The sequence below is a fragment of the Branchiostoma belcheri genome, unplaced genomic scaffold, assembly GCF_001625305.1.
Source record: "Branchiostoma belcheri isolate BF01 breed outbred unplaced genomic scaffold, Haploidv18h27 scaffold5, whole genome shotgun sequence".
NCBI lineage: Eukaryota > Metazoa > Chordata > Leptocardii > Amphioxiformes > Branchiostomatidae > Branchiostoma > Branchiostoma belcheri.
The window spans coordinates 1,883,579-1,902,601 of record NW_017804131.1 but is presented as its reverse complement, the minus strand read 5'-3'; the positions used below and the strand labels follow the sequence as shown (position 1 = coordinate 1,902,601).

Here is a 19,023-nt window from a genome sequence, read left to right as displayed (position 1 = left end):
CCAAACGACGGGAGTGTCATGTTTGACGATCATTTGTTTGAGGATTAGAGTTGACAGTCCCGTCATGAATCTGCTACGGTGTTTGAGAGTGACGCTCTTTCCGTGAGATCAGTTTCTACCAGCTACACGGGATATGTTTCAATCGCGTGTTAGATGAAGGAAGCTCGTATACAAGAACACTCAGGCTCACTTACCATCCACCAAAAGACCACATTCTATAATCATGAGTTGAACTTGTGATCTCTCCGGTCACGAAAATTCTTTCACCGCAATAATTGTGTATGTCTGCAGCTTGCTATTATGTGGAGCAGCGAACATTATCTACAAGAGTCATAGGAAATTCCCGCTGCGTTTATGAATGTCGAAACTTTACCTACTGAGAGGGATTTTAAAAGCTACAGTGCATTAAGCTAGTTAACACGTACAGATTGCCAGCGATTGGGTTCGCTCTTAGATTCGTGCCTGTCACGACAGAATAACGGAGAGGCTCTTAATAACGCAGGTCACGATCAATACAACAAGTTCGCTTTTCCCGGCATGCCAGTGTGTACGGAGATAGATATACGAGCGTCCGAATGGGCGAGATCACTCCGGTGTTAGTATACATCGAATCAGTTGTTGGGCCTGATGGCCGCTAGGCGTTCCCATCAGGAATAATTTCGGGCGCCGAGCCTTAGATTTCTAATGTGATTTGTGGCTGGAGGTACAAAGTGCACGCAACAGATTTGTACGGCATTAGCCGAGCGGCGTTACAATATTGCCAGCACTCCCCCAGGAGCCTCGGGTCGAGCGAGCCGCGTCTGAAATAGCCGCCGGACCCGCGTGTGCCGACACTTTCCTCAAGACTGATGTCCCCTCGGACAAGGAAACGGCGTTTCTTCGGCAGCGAGTCAAATTAGAAGCACATCTATCAGAGCGGTAGCGAGGCGCTCTGCTCGCCGGAACTTCGTCTTGCCATAGCTGTGGGGAGCGGGGGAGGCGGGCGAGACATCTCGTGCCATTTCTGTACGAGTAAGACTCGCTAGAGGAGAAAACCATTATACACATTAGCACTTAAGTTGGAAGGACGAAGCTTGGCCACTGCAGCGACAGATAAGGCGTCCCATCGCCCGCAGCATGGAGCCTACTAAAGCCGGCGTGTCGCTGGTCTGGGCGGTTCTCCTCAGCACACATGGTGAGTTCACCTGACATTTCTATCCTACATGCACCAGCCTAACCACAGACTGGGATTTAGAACTGTGAAAAGTAAACAGTGTAATCTATGCACTTGCCTGATGTAACACAGAGGCGTATCACCCATTTTCACTCTCCATTACTTTACAGCAATCGATGAACAACCATCTGGTTTCTATTACCGCAGACACTTTAACCGGTTGATACAGTTGTACAATAATGAAATAGATTGGTGAAGAAGAAAGGAAACGATGCGGGTGATTCCAGCCCCGATTATTGTCGTGACTGTCAGCGTGCGTACCATCCGTCTCAATAGTGTGTCCATGTTGAATACAGCACAGAACCATATCTATGTGATATTAGAAGAAATTTGTCAAACTGTGAATGTTGAATTATGATTCCCATATTGAGATGTATCTTTGCGATGCTGTAGGAAAACGAATGCGTTTGTCTCATGGCTAAGCGATAACGCAGACAGGGCGGATGTATGTACTTCGTTGCCGGTCACCCCATTTATCTGCGATAACTAGCTACCCGCGGCAGAACAAGTGCGCTGACGAGCCTTTGTACCGCAAACTATGAATGGCCTTTACTTGAAAAGGCGACCGAAAATGACTGGCAGTTGAGATGGGCGCCGAGATACTGAAAGGGAAATATCTCAGGGCTAATTCCTTCCGCGGTTCGCAGTTGCGTTGCCGTGATGGCGATCTCCCAGGTTTTTCATTCCTGTAATTATTCGTGCCATAAGGATGATGCATGACATTGGTCCGCGGTCATGTCATGGCGAGGCTGAGGCTACCCACTGGGCGTGTAAGATTGATGTCAGTTTTCCTGTTTGCAGAGCTGGTGGACAATACGTTACACGATTTATGGCGTCATTCTTTATACAGCTTGTTCTCTGGTCTCAAAGGTTACTAGCTGTTTTATTTCTAAAAGCCTGCTTCATTCTCATTGCCATAGCCGACCGAAACTCATTGTACATTCGTTCACAGTACCAACAGAAATCATTGGACAAACTGCGCTGTCCTTTTTAAAAAAAAAAATTCCCAGCAATTTTGCTTGTATTTATGAACCATGTGAAGTATGGCACTTGGGTGTTGTGGATGTGCTTATTAGCGGTAGCGTTAAGTGGCATTTGAACTAATTGCCATCGAAAAAGAAGGGCAAAGTACCATATTCAACGCAACACTGGCTTTTGTTTAAGCTGCAACAATAAGCATGCAGGTCAGGCTTACTGGTGACTCTATTGATAAGGGTTATCTCTTAAATGCTGCAAAACAATTCATACATAATTTATCTGCAGACCCGACTGTCAGAACTTATAGCAAGGACCCACGCGGCGCCAAATTGTTTTGATGGAGTTCTTTATTATGATTTAAGCGACGAGAGTCCAAGTTGTCAGGATGCAGGCCCTGGCGCTATTGCAAGTTCATCATCAATTTGATTGCTTGTCGTATCGTAAAATATCATTCCAGAGGCGCTGTCAAACTCATTAGTATGTCTAAACTAGAAATATTTGCGACATGACTCGCATTCTATAGTTTATTTGACATTAGGTTAGTAGAATGATGTATGATTATAATACCAACGTTCTGCTTCCCTCATATTGACTGCATTATCCCTATTTCTGGGAAAATAAATCCATACAAAATTGTGAGACGAAGTTTTGAGAAAAATAGGCCGTCACGTTTACAATTAAAACAGATCACTTCCTCTGCATTAGGTAGTCTTATATCCTTCACAGAGCAATATCCCATGGATTAAGTCCCACCAAAGAGGGTGTGCATTAGAATAGTTTGTGACGGTTATGAGTAAGGAGAAAACTGTAAGTGTTGGGTTACAGATGGGGTAGTGACCGGGTACGCTGATCAATACCAACGCTACATTAGCGCAAAGATGTGACAAAAAGAAAAAAAAGAAATGAAAGTCAGAGATCGAAGTGTAGGTGGTTTGATTGATTGCGTGATTTGTGTCCGTGTAATTGCTTCTGTCACGGACATGATACATGAGGAGAGGCCATTGATTTGCCACGCTTTGTCGGCCTACTCGTATTAATACCGCATTAGATATCCGGGGGACGCATTTGGGTGCGGCAACAGAATACTGTTCATCTTTATTAATTCATAACCAATTCTAAATGGCAGCCTAGATGAGAAAATATGATGAAGGAAAATAGGAGTCTGATTCGAAGCTTATGTATTTCATACTTATCAAATTATGTTTGGGATATTTATGATACAGTTGATGAGGGAACGTGAGTAAGTAATGTTCTGTCTGAGCGACTCCCTTACATTAAACAGAATGGTTTTGGAATATTAGCGGATGAATACCAAGGGTGCATTTGTCATTTCAGCGAAATTGAATGCCATTTTCATTTTCGGCTCCGCGTTGCCATGACAAATTAATACGACAACTCAGCTTAAAGTGACGGGTGCTCGCAGCAGATGAACGCGCCAGGCTCGGCGCTTTGTGACAGTTCCTCCATTTGCGTAAATGCAGAGAAATTAAAACTATCGCAGTGTTCCCCCACAGGTGCGATTGACTGCACAATTAAGCCCACGTCTCGACGTTGTTAGAATATTTTTTGCGAAGCTGGGTTTAGCGATATCGAAGGAAAAATGACGCATGGTGTAATTTCCTAAGCCGTGAGCTGCGAGTCCGCTGGTAATCCACGCACTAATGTTTCTTTAACCCCAGGAGCACGTTACCGTGTGTCTGTACCACACGATGTGACATTTTGACAAAAAACTGAGATGTGCTCTGGCAGCCGGGAAAGGTTAACGCTTCAGACCTATAGATGCGTTTGGATTACACCATCTAAAACCCTGTCATAAAATACCTCAGAGAAAACATGTTAGATACGACAGCTTCAGTGAATAATGCAAAGAAATAAAACTAGACGGAAACATTTCAGACGCATGTGCATATACTATATATTAACTTAGTTACAACATTAATCTTACACATAAACCTATAATGAACTGTAGCCAATAAAATGTCATAAACCAACGGCACTCTGGAATCTGCAATATCTCGGCGCGTTATCCTAACCACATTAAAACAACAAAGTCATCCCGCGTTATTTACTGTGGAGTCCCGGAGATGAGACTGGGGAGATGGGCACTTGTGCTCATACACAAGATGGATTAAGATATGTCTAGCTTTGTGACGAGTACGGAAATAAACGCTGGTGATTCATTTTAAGCTAAGACCAGGATTTGTGCCCGGGTTACTCAAAATTCATGTAATGGTTTCCCCAGGTGTGGTTCAAGCTTTAAACATCATTCAATCAAAAAAGTCCCATTAGCAGCTGACTACAGTCTCCGGCTTCTACTGCTGCCGCTGATGTTATCAATGCGCCTGCGCCGTTATCTTCACAAACAGAGCTATCTTCCAGCCTACGTCGACATTAAAGGGGTAACTGTGAAAATTGGATGAACAACTAACTGAAAAATACAATTGCAGGCAACGCTTTTCCCCCATTATTATGTGTGTCACGTCACACTACCAGATACGGCATCTTCCACAGTCTCCAACGTGCATTAAAACGTTAATCATAGGAGTCCATATGAATACACTTTAAAACGGTGATTATGTTTGGGAGTAACAGGTTCTGCCTTTATGTGTTGAGTTACTGCTGGAACTTTTCTTGGCTGCCTTTTACTGCAGTAGCACAAAAGGTACTCGTAACTCGGTGGGTCACTGATACAGCAGTATTGTGAGAATGATACTCGGTATCATGGAGGGTTTTAAAGTGGTCGTGTGGTCACAACTCAGGAGAGTATGGAAGCTGTAACCCATGAAAATGGCCATGCCATGATTTAATACAGATGTCAAGTGTAGATGACTATGTAAAGTAACACATTTTGAACACAGTATGTCCAGCAAATTAGGTTTTAGCTCTCTCTAAGCTACTACACTACAAATCGATAAATAGGGTGATGTCTACACTCTGTTCTCCCGCACTCAATATATAGACCTACAAAAAACTATAAACCGTGGTGCCAGAGATTTCATGTGGTTCCTAAATATTGACCAACCTCTTTAATTTTGTTTCATATCACGTCTCACTGGCCACGAACGGTAAAAGTCGGCGCCGGTCAACATGCTAAGGTGACCTTCTACTGAGGGAAGTTCGAACTGTTCCGAAAATCAATCACCTCGCGTTATCTTCCACATGTAGGCTGTCAGCAACGTGAGGGCGCCTCCGGGGCTCGTAGTTTGTAGCAGAAAATCTTACGGAAATATGAAACATCGACGTGATGAGAAGATTCCCATTCCAGAAGGACAATTACAAACGCTTAACATTCACATAACGTATAATAATAACGTATGTATTTCGTATGCAAAGTGCAACCACTTCGACTGGGGCTTCTGGTCCAAATTTAAGTTTTATTTGAACTTTGATGGAGCGATAGGAAAGATAGTAATTTTCTTCTTTTCCATGGGAAATGCTTGCATATGTGAGTTAGCATTATACGTGTACGTCGACAAATTCCTCTATGCCACTACATGGAATTGTACAGTTAAGAACAGCCCTAGTGTGAGCATAGAGTCATGTACGTATTTCCCCTTCAGGGGTGTATAAGAGGTGCTCCTTCTCCAGACAGTATGACTACCACTGCAACGTTACGAGGAAGTAAGAAGTATGTAATATACTCCTCATAAATGTTACGTCCTCACAGGTATATGCCTGCAGCAAAGGTTACGGTATTCATCTGCTCCCTGTTACATTTTACGACAACATTTCTCGCGGGCAGAAATAACTTTGGTTACTTCACTTTCAAATCTCAGGAGTTGACTGAAATGTCATACATATTGAAGTGATGATATGTAACTTTTCTTAGATCTTTGCCAGAAGGCGAGGAACTGGATTTGAATCACGATCTTACTTAATTCAGATCAATTTATTAAGTTACAGGTCGATGCTTTGATGTGGAGGAGGTGTCCTAATTTATGACATCCAGGATGATTTCTCAGCGCAGTAGATTCACAAATGTTTTTCTTATCTCTCTCCCCACAGGAAACAAGTCGATGTAGTCCCCGCGGAAAGTAGAAGCTGAAATGCCCAGGCCAGCTGCGGCTGGTGATAGTCAGTGATGGCGCTTGTTGCGTAGATGAGACACGCTTACTGTGATTACATTTATAGAACCATCTGTTTAGCGTTTGCGTGTACGGGCAATCCTGACTTGTGAACTACCGAGCGAGAGATTTACATTGGTAGCCTGTGGGATTTAGATTTAATTATAAACAATCATTAAGAAACACCTTACCGAAACTAACCATGTAGTTGATACGTTTCTAGTACAGGCAGGAATGATTTTTTCTCTTCCATTAACCTCTACACGTCGAGATTGAAGAACCGATGCCATTTTCTAAGCAGAGCCTCTCCATCCTGGTAATCTCAAAAATCGAAGCACAGAAAGCTCTCCATCCAAATGGATGGTCGGGCGCGCAGTACGTCTGTTCCGAGCGGTCTCGTCATCAATTACCGCCGCCCTGGTCAGTCCTGAGCCCACGGAGCTGCAGATTTACCCCAACCTGTTGATAATACTCATGCTGAAATTGTAAGACGTGCGCACGGATAACAAGAAAATGATTATACACGGGGATTCGTAGATCCGTGAGATCAACGGACTAAATCAAATGCTGACCCCCGCACAGATTACTGTATTCCTCGTCGTATCGCAATTACTCTTGAAAAGTAGATACCCAACTTATTCCAAACGTACAATTCTATCATGCATAAACATATTCCTTGTTATCATAGAGTCAAAGTAGGAAAATATAGCACTGACGGGTTTCCAGGGTTCGTTGTCAGAGACATTATGACTCAGAACCTGGGAACCTTCGATCCGGGGAAATATCAAGAGACACGCATTTCCCATTACTCGCTGACCTTCTTCGACATTACGCTACATGGCAGTAATGCATGGATAAAATGCATCACCAGCTTATCCATTCTTCACTGTCAGTTACATTTCCTTCCCTACCTACATCCCGGTACTCAAGCGGAAACCGCTCGAAGAGGGCACTCTGTCCCAATTAAACAAACGTCAGTGATTGCCACGCGTGTCCAAAAGGTTAGAAAATCTTCTGCGAAACAGTGGAGGTGGGAGGGAATCGATCGAGAAAATGTGTTTTACTCAATCAGAAGTGTGCATGAGATGTGTATCTCTGGGTGCATCGAGCCCGCTTGTCTGGAGATATGGCCGTGATTGCAAATGACTTCATCCGATGAACTGCCTCTCCGCGACCTCTGACTGACCCATGTGGCACATCAGAGCTGACGAAACAATTTATGGTTTGATCAAATCCTCCTTTGTGTTCGACCAGGGGCTACGTCTGGGCAGCCCTTGTCAAATTGCTACACTTACACAATAGAATCCCTCCCATACGTTAATACTAACCCCACGGGACAGCTCAATGCTTTCTTCATGGCTGCACAATCTGTTCATAAACATATATTTGCCCATATAAAACGGCATGATTTAATTGAAATTTTCTGCATGAAGAAGCACGTATATCCTGATAAAGTTTTAGTGTGTGTAGTCGCTCTGTGATAGGTGTTAATGCCTGATATATGATGTAGGAAGGGATTTTATACCAACATATAAGAAGATATGAGGTGCTAATTTTCTAGATACAAATCTTTTCAACTTTATGAGTTTCTTTGACTGCCTGAAATTCAGACGAATTTATTTGATTCTTGTGCATCTCAATTTGCAATAGAGCTGCTAGTTAGAAGGAAATGACATCCGCTCATACGTGAAAATTGAAATTTTGTTAAATTTGTTGCTCGCCAAGCAGAGGTTTGGGTTTAGTTTTTTTAAACGTGCTTTCATAAGGAGTTTTTATCGGGCTTCCTTTTTAGTGCTGGTACGAGACATGGTGTCTTTTTTCGGGTGGCACGTTGGATATTGCCTTACTTTCATGATACTGCAGTCTTGATAATTCGATACTGTCTTGCAGCCACGAAAAGATCTGCTTGGAGATAAATTATAAACAAATGATGATTAAAATAAATACATTTGTGACAAAAGCATGTTATTGCAATAATGTTTATATTTTTAATGGCTATCCACTGCGCTACTGTGTCAAATGATAACTATTTTGCAGCATACATGACCACGTATACCGTGTGATTTTACAGGAATGTCGTCTGATTTTTTAGATCATTTTCATCATTTCTCATGACTTCTCATCTCTGCACAGTTGTCCGTTCTCAGCCCGGGATAGAGCTGACCCTACCGCGGAGTGTGAACGCAGTAGTCGGGAAGGGAGTGGTCCTTCCCGCGGCTTACTCCACCAACAGACGCATCAACCTGATCGAGTGGAGCGTCATCGACAGGACCAACACCAAGGAGCGGAGACCCGTCTTCCTCTTCAACCCCAACACAGGGGTGTTCAACTCGGGGTGGAACTACGGGAGAAGGGTCCATCTGGAGGAGCAGGCCTCGCTGCGGATGGATCACACCAGGAGAGAGGACGCCGGTACCTACGTGCTGAAGTTAACCACAGATGACTTACAAACTACGGAGGCACAAGTCGAGCTGGTAGTCATGGGTGAGTGTTGACATCTAACCCGTTCTTGATGTGTAAATATAATAGTTATTGTGCTAGTATTCAAATGTAGCTATATTAGCATAATCTTCAAGCATATCCTACCGTGACAAGACATTGGCCACAGATGTTAATGGTTACAGGATAGCTAATGGTCATAGCTCTAGCCAATTGATACTGCAAACTCGGATACTGTTTTGCCACCGTAGCATCTGCTTGAAGATTGTATTAGTAATAGATCGTGTAATTTGCAACATATTCTTCCAAATCAGGACAACATCATTCCATACTGTTCTTGGCCTTTCATACTTGAACCACATGCATTTTTGAACAGCAGACAGAAAAGTTTTCACAAAACTTGAGATACTTTTGGATCACCATGTGTAAGTTTAAAGAGCGGCAACTTAATGTTGTTAAGGTTGAAATGTTGTAATATAATATGTAGCATTCCGAATCAGTCCTGATGCAGTATATTTGATTATGATGTACCACCTGTAAAAGTAACATCACTGAAGTACTGATTTGATTTTCGTCACTGTGGACTTACCAACACAGGATGATGTCTGTTCACCCTTGTGACCATCCCTTGCCGTGAGCTATAATTTGTATTAGGCCAAAAGAATGTTTAGCCTTGCGTGTAAACGATTCTCATATATCATGAAGGAGCTTGTCAGCAGTTAGTTTCCTCCACAGAGTTACAAAACAAATCAAGTCGGCGTGAAATAATTTCATACCCGCAGCTCGAATTCGGGACGATATATTGAAGTGCAAAGTAATTTCACGGGCGAGGCTGCAAACTTTACGTTCTATCCGGTCGGTAAGGAAGAGATGATTGGGTTGGCGGGTCAGACAGTTGCCGTGCAATTCTGATTCAAACCTAGCCTCGCTGTCCAGCGTAGATAGCTTTCATCGATTGAGCGGATAAATTAGGTCCTGCAATCCGAGCTCGCTCCATACAGATTAAATCAAAAGATAACCCGTGGAAGCTCAATAAATACACCTTCGTTCTTACAAGTAATGGCACCCGGGTTGGCATTAATGGAGAGGGAGAGGTGGAGTTACAAATGTCGCCTGCATTATTTAACGTTTATCGTCTCATCTACCGCGACCTAATTGACTTCTCGCATGCACTGCACCTTGTTATTGATGAAGTCGACTCAAATCCAAAGAGGTCTTCACCCACACTACTGACCTCTGTACCTCCGTCAGTGGTCAATAGGAATAAAACTAATCAGCCCTGTGCGGAACGGCTGATGTTTCCAATAATTTCCTTTTTACCGTGACCCAAACTGTCGTGTTGAGAATTTGGAAGTGTTGTAATGACATTATTGAGGAATTGATGAAATATAACTCAGGGATAGCAACAATATGGGATAGGAAGAATATTTGAGCAGGAAATAATATCATTTGCAGAGGGTCAATAAAAATAGTCAATATATATGTATTTGTAAATGATTTTCCGTTGTAATATGAGTTATGTTCCAGTTTATTCTATTCATATGAAGATTATAGATTTTAGGTTGAAAATCCATTTTTGTGCATATTTCATCATAGTGTTACTGAATGGGTCATTGTGCAAGGCTCCTACTAGGATTTTGTATAAGTAAACATCAGCACTACAAATGTGCATAATGTGATAAACATTATTGTTGGGCTTTGCAGAAAAGTACTTACTATAGATCTAAATGTAAATGCGGGGCTTATTTTCAGGACCCACCGGGTTGTATTATTTAACACAAGAGAATTTACCATGAATAGGGCCAAGAATATCTTATGACGTCCATTCACCCCTTATCTGATGGAATTAAAATATTCATTCCAAATGCCCAATTCAATAGAGACCTTATCGACTTTTTGTCTAAGGGGTAGCCGGGTGTAAAATAGTGTCACATAAAACAGACCAAAGAAATAAATGTTACATAAGACCGTAAAAATTGATTACCGTGCTATTTGCCTTAATCAATAGTTTAAAGTCGTGCAATTTTCAACTAAAATTAGTTACACACCATCCTCTCGACATATAAGTGTTATTATTTCCCAATTATCTCAATGTGTTTATTCAGTAATATCGGTAAGGCTTGAGTGATGATACCCCTATTGCAGTCATATTGAGGTCATATTATATAGCCTCTGGCTTCGTTCAGACCTGACACCCATCAAAATACTAGAATATCTGACCTCCTTTCCCCCCAGTGCCACCGACTGAGAGTCGGCCCATCGAACCCCCATGTCGTTACAAAAGACTTGTTTGTTTGTTTGTTTGTTTGTTTGTTCATTGATATCGGTAAATGTTGATACCCTTATTTCTGTCATACTAGGACCAATGTAGCTCCGAGCTTCATTCAGACCAGCTAAAATAAAATAGAAACCCATCAAAATATGTTTGTTGTTTATTGTTTATTGTTCATTTTTCTTTATTTATGGTTTTGCAATTACAAATGAAATAAAATGTAACAATCTTAAAATATATAGACATGCATTGGCGGGCCGGAAACCTGGTGGTTTATCTTTGCCCCTCCCCAATACTACAAGATTAAAAGATAAATTACCATTATTACTAAATGAACCAAATTTTAAACGAAGAAGACAAAATAGCAGGAAACAAACAAAAACAATTCGAAGAACTAATAAAATAAAATGAACCATCAAAATATCTGTCCCCCAGTGCCGCATACTGTGCGAGACGGTCCATCGAACCCCCATGTCGTTACAAAGTGCTTTATTTGTTTGTTTCTTTGTTTGTACATTGATATCGGTAAGATTGGAGGGGTGATACCCTTATTTCAGTCATACTAAGACCATTATAGCTCCGGCTTCCTTCATACCTGACACCCATCAAAAATATACCTGACCTCCTTTCCCCCCCAGTGCCGCCGACAGTGCGAGTCGGTCCATCGAACCCCCATGTCGTTACAAAGGGAAAGAGCGTGACCCTGACGTGTTCCGTCAGGAACGGCTTCCCCAACATCACGTCACTCACCTGGCAGAAGAACGGCGTGCCCATAGAGAGGCTGACCCCTGATGACCTGAAGTACAAGGCGGGAAGTTTGAAGTCCCCGAACCTGGTCATCCGGAGTGTGGACAGGACGGACGCCGGGAAGTACACGTGCGCTGTCAGCCACCCCGCCACGGACAAGGACATCAAGAGCGGCATGTCACTCAACGTATTATGTGAGTCAACTGTCTACATTTCATAGAATACAATTCTGGACTAGAAAGGTAACATTTGCCAAGCAAATGCATCATGTTTACCTTTGCATATGGTCTGCTCTGTTAATTCTTACTCAAACATTGAATATATATGGTCAGACAGGAGTCTATTGTAACATGATGAAACCCAACACTAGTTACCATGGTGACAGACACCTGGTTCAGGTCAGAGTGTAACAGAGCAAAAACAATGTTTTCCTTCGGTAAACATAAGAACATATTGTGGTTTAAAGCAAGCTTGCCACGACTAGTAAAGAAAATGAACATAACACTATGTTTAAAGTTAATGATACAACACAAGAAAATTCTTTCATTTAGAGCTTTCAATCAGTTACTCTGGTCTTCCTCTCAGTAATCATAATGCTGTGATGTTTTCTTTTCTTTGCAATTGAGACGACAAACATGTTATGAATGTTTTATCAAGGAATGATTCATACCACATGTCCTAGGGGAAAATAGAAATAGTCTGAACTACATGTGATTGTGGAATTAAGAATACAAGTTGCACCATAATCGGTCTTTGATCAACTGCTTTGTTCTTCAAAGACCCTGCAGCCATCATACGCATATCAGAAGCCCACACAGTCCCCGCCAAAGAGAGCGTGACGCTGCAGTGTATCGCCGAGGGGAACCCTCTCCCCAACATGACGTGGACGAGAGACGGAGTCGTCATGCCGTCCAAGCTGCAGTCCGTGTCCGGCGATCTCCGGTCCTGTACCATGGTCCTGCACAACGCCAGGATGAACGAGACCGGCTCCTACACTTGTAAAGCCTGGAACAGCATTGACAAACCGGACGCCAAGCCGGTCTTCCTCACCGTTGGGCGTAAGTGGCTGGTGCTATTTATGTCTGTCTACTTTTCCTTGAAGATAAGATCCTGTCGAAACATTCTCCACTATATCTTCGTTAAGTGTAAAGCTCAGCACCACATCACTAGAAGTTGAAAGTGGCCTTTGTAGTAGACATTTTAAGTTCAATGTTATAAGAAATGCATTACATGAATCCTTTTAAACTGAAATTATTATTTTTTGTTACTCATGTTAATCACTCGTTAAATAAAAACGACTCTGTGATTTTTTATTAATTGGACGCTGACATTATTTAAATTTCAGCATGGTATGCAACAGATAATATAGGCCTACTAGTACTAGGACTGACTATTGAGATGTGAATATTATTATATGCATAAGATAATGATACTTTTAAATGTTTGTGGTGTACAGTTAATCAATTCATGTGTATACATGTGTACGTATTTTTAACTTTGTAAATATCAACGCAACATTCAGGCAACATTGTTACGTCTTCAATGGTGATATGTCAATTAAAGAAAAAACTTGATTGTTGAGTCGGTGAAGGTTACAAGATACAAAAAAAAAACACTTACTCTTAGACTAGTTCATGCTTATAAATTTTCCTGCAGTCTAGTGTCACTGACGAAAGGTAGTGGATGCTACCTGAAACGTCTGACCGTTTCCGAAATCATCAGTTGCTTGAGTATCTGTTTTTTGACGTACTTTGATTGTTGATCTCCAGCACCAGCTAAAGGCCTGGACATGAGCACGGTTGCCATCGTCATCGGCGTGACTGTCGGCTTCCTGTGGGTCAGTCTCTGCTTCATCCTGCTCGTCTGCTACATCCGGCGGCGCCGACACAGAGCAGAGAAAACTAAGTTTGCCTTCTACTACAACCTGGGGAAGAGGGAACCCAACAAGGCTGATGAGAAGTCCGAAGAGGGCCCTAAGGTCCCAGGTAATATATACTTTATTCAGAGAAGACATCAATACAACAAATGAAACTAGGAAAGTAACATTTGCAAAGCAAATGCATAATAGTTTTACTTTTGAATATGGTCTGCTCTATTAATTCTCAGCCAAACATATATGGCGAAAGGAGCCTAAATCCCTCCTCCTATAATATTGCAACATGATGTAAACCAACACTAGTTACCATGGTAACAGATGTCTGGTTTAGGTCATTGACCTTATTTATTTGGAGAAGAAGAAAAAGAAGAGGAAGAAACTGAGCAATGTTTTCCTTCGGTAAATATAATGACAAAGACAAAGTTACTGCGGACACTAGTTGTAAACAACTTATTTTCTCACCACCACTTGTACATTATTCGAAATAAAATATTTCACTTGACACTAAAACTTGAATGAAGAATAAATAAATAAACACGTTACAGATAAGTGTAACATGAGTCCGAATTCTCTTCAGGGAGAAAAAAATACTACATCTGCACAAGCATTTCAAAGTATCATCATTACAGTATTATGCTGGCCAAAGAGGTGTTCACGGCTTATTGATTATATCACATTTAGGTAAGATTTATCCCCCTAGATTCAAAATGATATAGGCCACGTTATATTTTAGGCTCATTTTTAGGCTCATATCTCACGCCGCGGACCTGTACATCGATGATCAATTGGCGACGGCTGACAGAGGTTCGCGTGGCTAATCAATCAGATACGCCGTGTGAATACAAGGATAGGTATTATATTTTCCGTGGTTGAAATGCACGGTCAAATCCAAGTGGGCTTGGTCGTTAGTATTTCATTATGTCAAGCTGATAAAGGATGAGAAAGGAAATCAATGCGATACAAACGATAAGTCATATTTTCATGAAAGTTAATCTGTGTTGGTAGTAATCAAAGTGAAACGTTGAACTTTATTCCAACACACAAATTATACAGAGATCAAATTTTCAGCAACCACTGTCGCCTTCGCAAATTTCCGTCTCGTAAACGGTCGTCGCCTTTCTGAACGGTCGTCGCCTTTTTTCAGAACGGTCGTCGCCTTTCGGAGCGGTCGTCGCCATTTCCGATCGACCGAACTTTAGTTCCGAATATCCGCGACATGTTCGGGACTTCCCCGAGTTCTTTGAATGTGTGAAATCACACTTCCTGAAGAACATCGCGACCGAAGACGGGCCAGAACTTGGCTAGGTGGATTGAAGTTGCGTGGGTGCTAGTACATGTATTATAATTATAAGTTCCGGGGGTTGAATTATCTAGGTTAGAACTAGGTTAGTGTTTGAGAAATTCTCGATTGGAACGGGAAGGGCTTGGGTAACTCTGAACTCGAATGTCTCTGGGTATTCATTTTTCTTGTATGTGAACATGTCCTCTCCCTTTTTTCTTTGTTTCCTTTTGAAATGCGAATAAACATTATTTGAAAAAAAAACCCTCTGAACTAGAACGTTTGTAGGTTTTCATACATTGCTGAATTTGAAACGGGGGCGAGAAAAACTCCACATGTATTTTTGGAACAGCCCATTGTGCGAGCATGTAATTTATGAATGCTGCAGGATGGTCTGACTCAGAAACATTCATTCGGAAGCACCATCACACATGCAGGCATTTACTCTGACCAAGGACATTATGTCCTGACTGACTGACTCACAACTCCACCACAGCCGGGTTTTATTTTGTTGTCTCAGTGCTTGCCCAGCATAGCAGGTCATTTCACACTTGTCACCAGCATGGCATTGATGTGCTACCCAGTGAATGTGTTGTATTTACATACAGTGCAGTGGTGAATGTGTCAAGTATTAACATTCAGCAAGGTAACAAAACATAGACATTTCGGGATGAAAATAGCTTTACAAGTTTGTCAAAACTCCTGTCAAAGTAAGACATTGTCCCCCTTCTAAAACAGCAGGTCCTTTATTAATCCTACATGAATTTTACATAAACGAAAGGAATACATACCACAGGGATTGAGAAATATAGCACAGGGACGGAATCTATGTTTGTTTTTGGTTGAAGATTCATTTGTCATTTGTATAAACGGCATTATATGAACCCTTCTTCAGTTTGTTGGCGAAGGGAAACAAGAATAGGCTGGAGAAGATCCAGGCCTAGGATCGTATGCTGATCTTATAAAATCAGCAGTTGAGGAGACAAGTTACTTTTCTGGCCCGCCTACGGTCGCCATGTTATGGACTGAGTGCGATTCACACATTCCAAGAACTCCGGGAAGTCCCGAACATGCCGCGGTTATTCGGAACTGAAGTTCGGTCGCTCGGAAATGGCGACGACCGCTCCGAAAGGCGACGACCGTTCTGAGAAAAGGCGACGACCGTTCGGAAAGGCGACGACCGTTTACGAGACGGAAATTTGCGTCGCCTTCATCAGGATGATTAATGACCAATCACTTCAAAATGTAATCTCGCGAGAGTTACGGTTACAAACACGTGACCTTATTCACACGAGACTTTACTGATACGTGATGTGAGCAACTGATGGTGATGTGAGCAACTGATTAAAAGTGCCATCTCTATTAAGTGATGGCTGAATTGATCATATTTTTTCTTTGTTTCTTTGTTTAGCCAAACCCCGACTGTCTGCGCCCATGAACACGGGCATTGGAACCATGAGAAAGTCCAAGAAAGGACAAGGTAAGCTACAGTTTAAAGGAGTATCAATTCTATATATTCCAAGAGCTTGCTACTGTATGTACGCGCTTTTACAACTTGTGCAGTATATCATGCTATCGATTTGTGTTTAGCGTGAAATTTATAATTTTTTTAACTATTCACATATATTTATCGAGCATTAGGAAAAAGCAGATTGCTTATGTGACGCCTTCTACTCAAAAACACAAAGTGAGAGTAAAACACAATGACAAAATACATACATAATTACAAAGAGGGTAAAAGAAAAATGAGTATAAACAAGACGAGTTGATGATCTATCAATTACGCGAATCTACTTGTAACGTAAATAACGTTTTGAACAACACGTACATCAAAACTACAGTTTTGTAAATGTGAAAGTGATAAGGAACCTCGTAGCAGTAAGGAACATATTAAAGATCTGTCATTGAGATGCTGTAGCTCTACTACGTTCATTTATCATTTTTCCTTTGTTCTTGTATATTGATATGACAGAGAGAAGGTACGCCAAAGTTCTCTATCCGTACCTGCCTATCGAGGAGAACGAGTTGTGCCTCCAGATTGATGACGTCATCGAGGTGCTGGAGGGGGAAGATGGCGGCTGGTGCCTGGGTTACCTGAGGGGCAGGATAGGCCTGTTCCCCTCCAACTACGTCTCTTTCCTCAAGGCCAACGAAGGTATTGTACACATAATTTTGCACTACAAATTGAGATACAAATGGTACCAAGCGTGGAGTGTAAAGGAAAGTTTTTAAAGAAGAATCTGGCAATTGAAGAAGAAGAATTGCCCAGCTATGTCGTTACATAATAACTCTCACACAGTGCATGTGTGAAGCGATAGTGCATCCGGGAATGGCGAATTGCGTTATTAGCGCTCTTACAATCAGTAACCTTTATTATATAAAGGCACAAACCTAAAGTAATAAGAGTATTTTTTGTCTTTAATTCATGTAGAACCTGCCACCTTTGACCAATTGCTTACAGTACGTTACGTCTCATGTGAATAAAGTCTCGTATCTGAAACCGTAACTCTCGCGAGATTACATTTTGAAGTGATTGGTCATTCATTATCCTGATAAAAATTTTATCTCTGTGAAACCTTGTGTTTGGAATAAAGTTCAACATTTCACTATTATAATAAGAAGAACTTTTTGCACGACAATTGCACATGGTACAATTTATGGCAAACTACATAAAGAGAGTAACAACAATAGAATATTAGAACTTGTGTTGTTGTTTTTCTTGTCACAGGGAAGCCAGTGGCCCCTCCACGTTCAGGAATCGAGCTGGACGACACTGGGAAACGGAGCATCTAGAAACCTACCGGACACCGTCAAACTGCAACGTCAATCTACTGTTTGTTTCAACGTGACAAGGTAAATGTTTCGATGGATATGAAGAAGCGAATAAAGGGATTGTACATTTAACTTTCGAGGTGTAAGTAAAGAAGGTAAGCCCAGAAACTGAAAATGCTGTTGAGGCGCCATTCGAAAGATCTAAACTTTTAAAGGTTGTAAATATTTCAACACAACTACTTTTGGTTATAAATATGATGAATCGTAGAGGTTGATAAAGATCTCTGAGGGAACATAATGATCAGTTTTGTATGAACCTCAGAAAATGTTGTAATCATTAAATCAAAAATCTTCACGAATATGTTTTACTTGTAATACAGTAATCGGTTGACTATTGTTTCTGTCACCACGTTTTGTTATCATAGGTGAAATGATGAAATACGCATTTTCTGACAAGCTTATTTTTTACGTTTAATTACCACTGTGTGCATGCAGTACAGATAGACTTGAAGTCAACCATGGATATCAACTTTTTAAAAAGTACATATTGCTGGCTATAGCCATTGTGAAGTATGTAGGAGCTGGCGTGTAAATATAACTGTTGGGGATATGTCCCCTGAGGAACCCTAACTCACGATAAAGCACTGTTGTACAGGAAAACCGTCACCGCAATTTTGTGGATCGGAATCATCATCATTCAATGATAATGGCTTAAAACGTGTTCTTACCATAAATACCGCTTTGAACGGCATCTCCGCTTAAGCAATGTGTAAAACGTGTGTAGCATACTTGTCCATGAAACGCAATTTATTAAAAAGTGTTTTAAAGCACGATTTTGCTGGCGTTGTATGAAGGAGACAATCACTCATCTCTCTTTGGACCATTTATTTTCACACACAGGACGGCACTCACGCACAAATGTACTGCTTATCTGACCACAAAAATGACATTTAGTCACGTTTTGCAACACCACTTTTTCCACACGCATGGGCACATATCATGCAAATCCCGTAATACATGTAGAAATATTTAGGCCTTGGTACATGTAAAGACAGAGCTGAGAAAATCTCTCTTCTGACATTTAAGGTACTTCTTCTCGATGTAAACGTTTTCTTTTAAGCATCGACTGATAAGAAACTGTTAAATGGGTCATTTACGTCTTGGGTAAGTTTCCGTTAACGACATTGTTTCCCCTTGCCCAATCTCCTCTTACGGGCGAGAAAATACACCAGTGACAGGTGGTTGCAAAGATAAGATGCGGGGCGCTATCCACGGCAAAATCAATTTACAGGTTGGTAGAAAGAACACTGTGGTTACAAATCAACGGATGACCTATGGCTGCGTGTTTTGAAATTCGCCTCGGAAAATTTCAGAAAAGTTAGT

The 19,023-nt window shown here is 41.5% G+C and overlaps 1 protein-coding gene across 1 annotated transcript; it reads left to right on the top strand.

Moving 5' to 3' along the window:
- Nucleotides 1–919: 919 nt before the first annotated feature.
- Nucleotides 920–17,770, top strand: LOC109480159 (nectin-4-like). Its single transcript, XM_019782322.1, has 8 exons — nt 920–1,174; nt 8,389–8,739; nt 11,605–11,907; nt 12,493–12,771; nt 13,483–13,698; nt 16,280–16,348; nt 16,841–17,023; nt 17,597–17,770. The coding sequence occupies exons 1-8, from the start codon at nt 1,117–1,119 to the stop codon at nt 17,659–17,661; spliced, it is 1,524 nt and encodes a 507-aa protein (XP_019637881.1). The 5' UTR covers nt 920–1,116; the 3' UTR covers nt 17,662–17,770.
- Nucleotides 17,771–19,023: the final 1,253 nt, after the last annotated feature.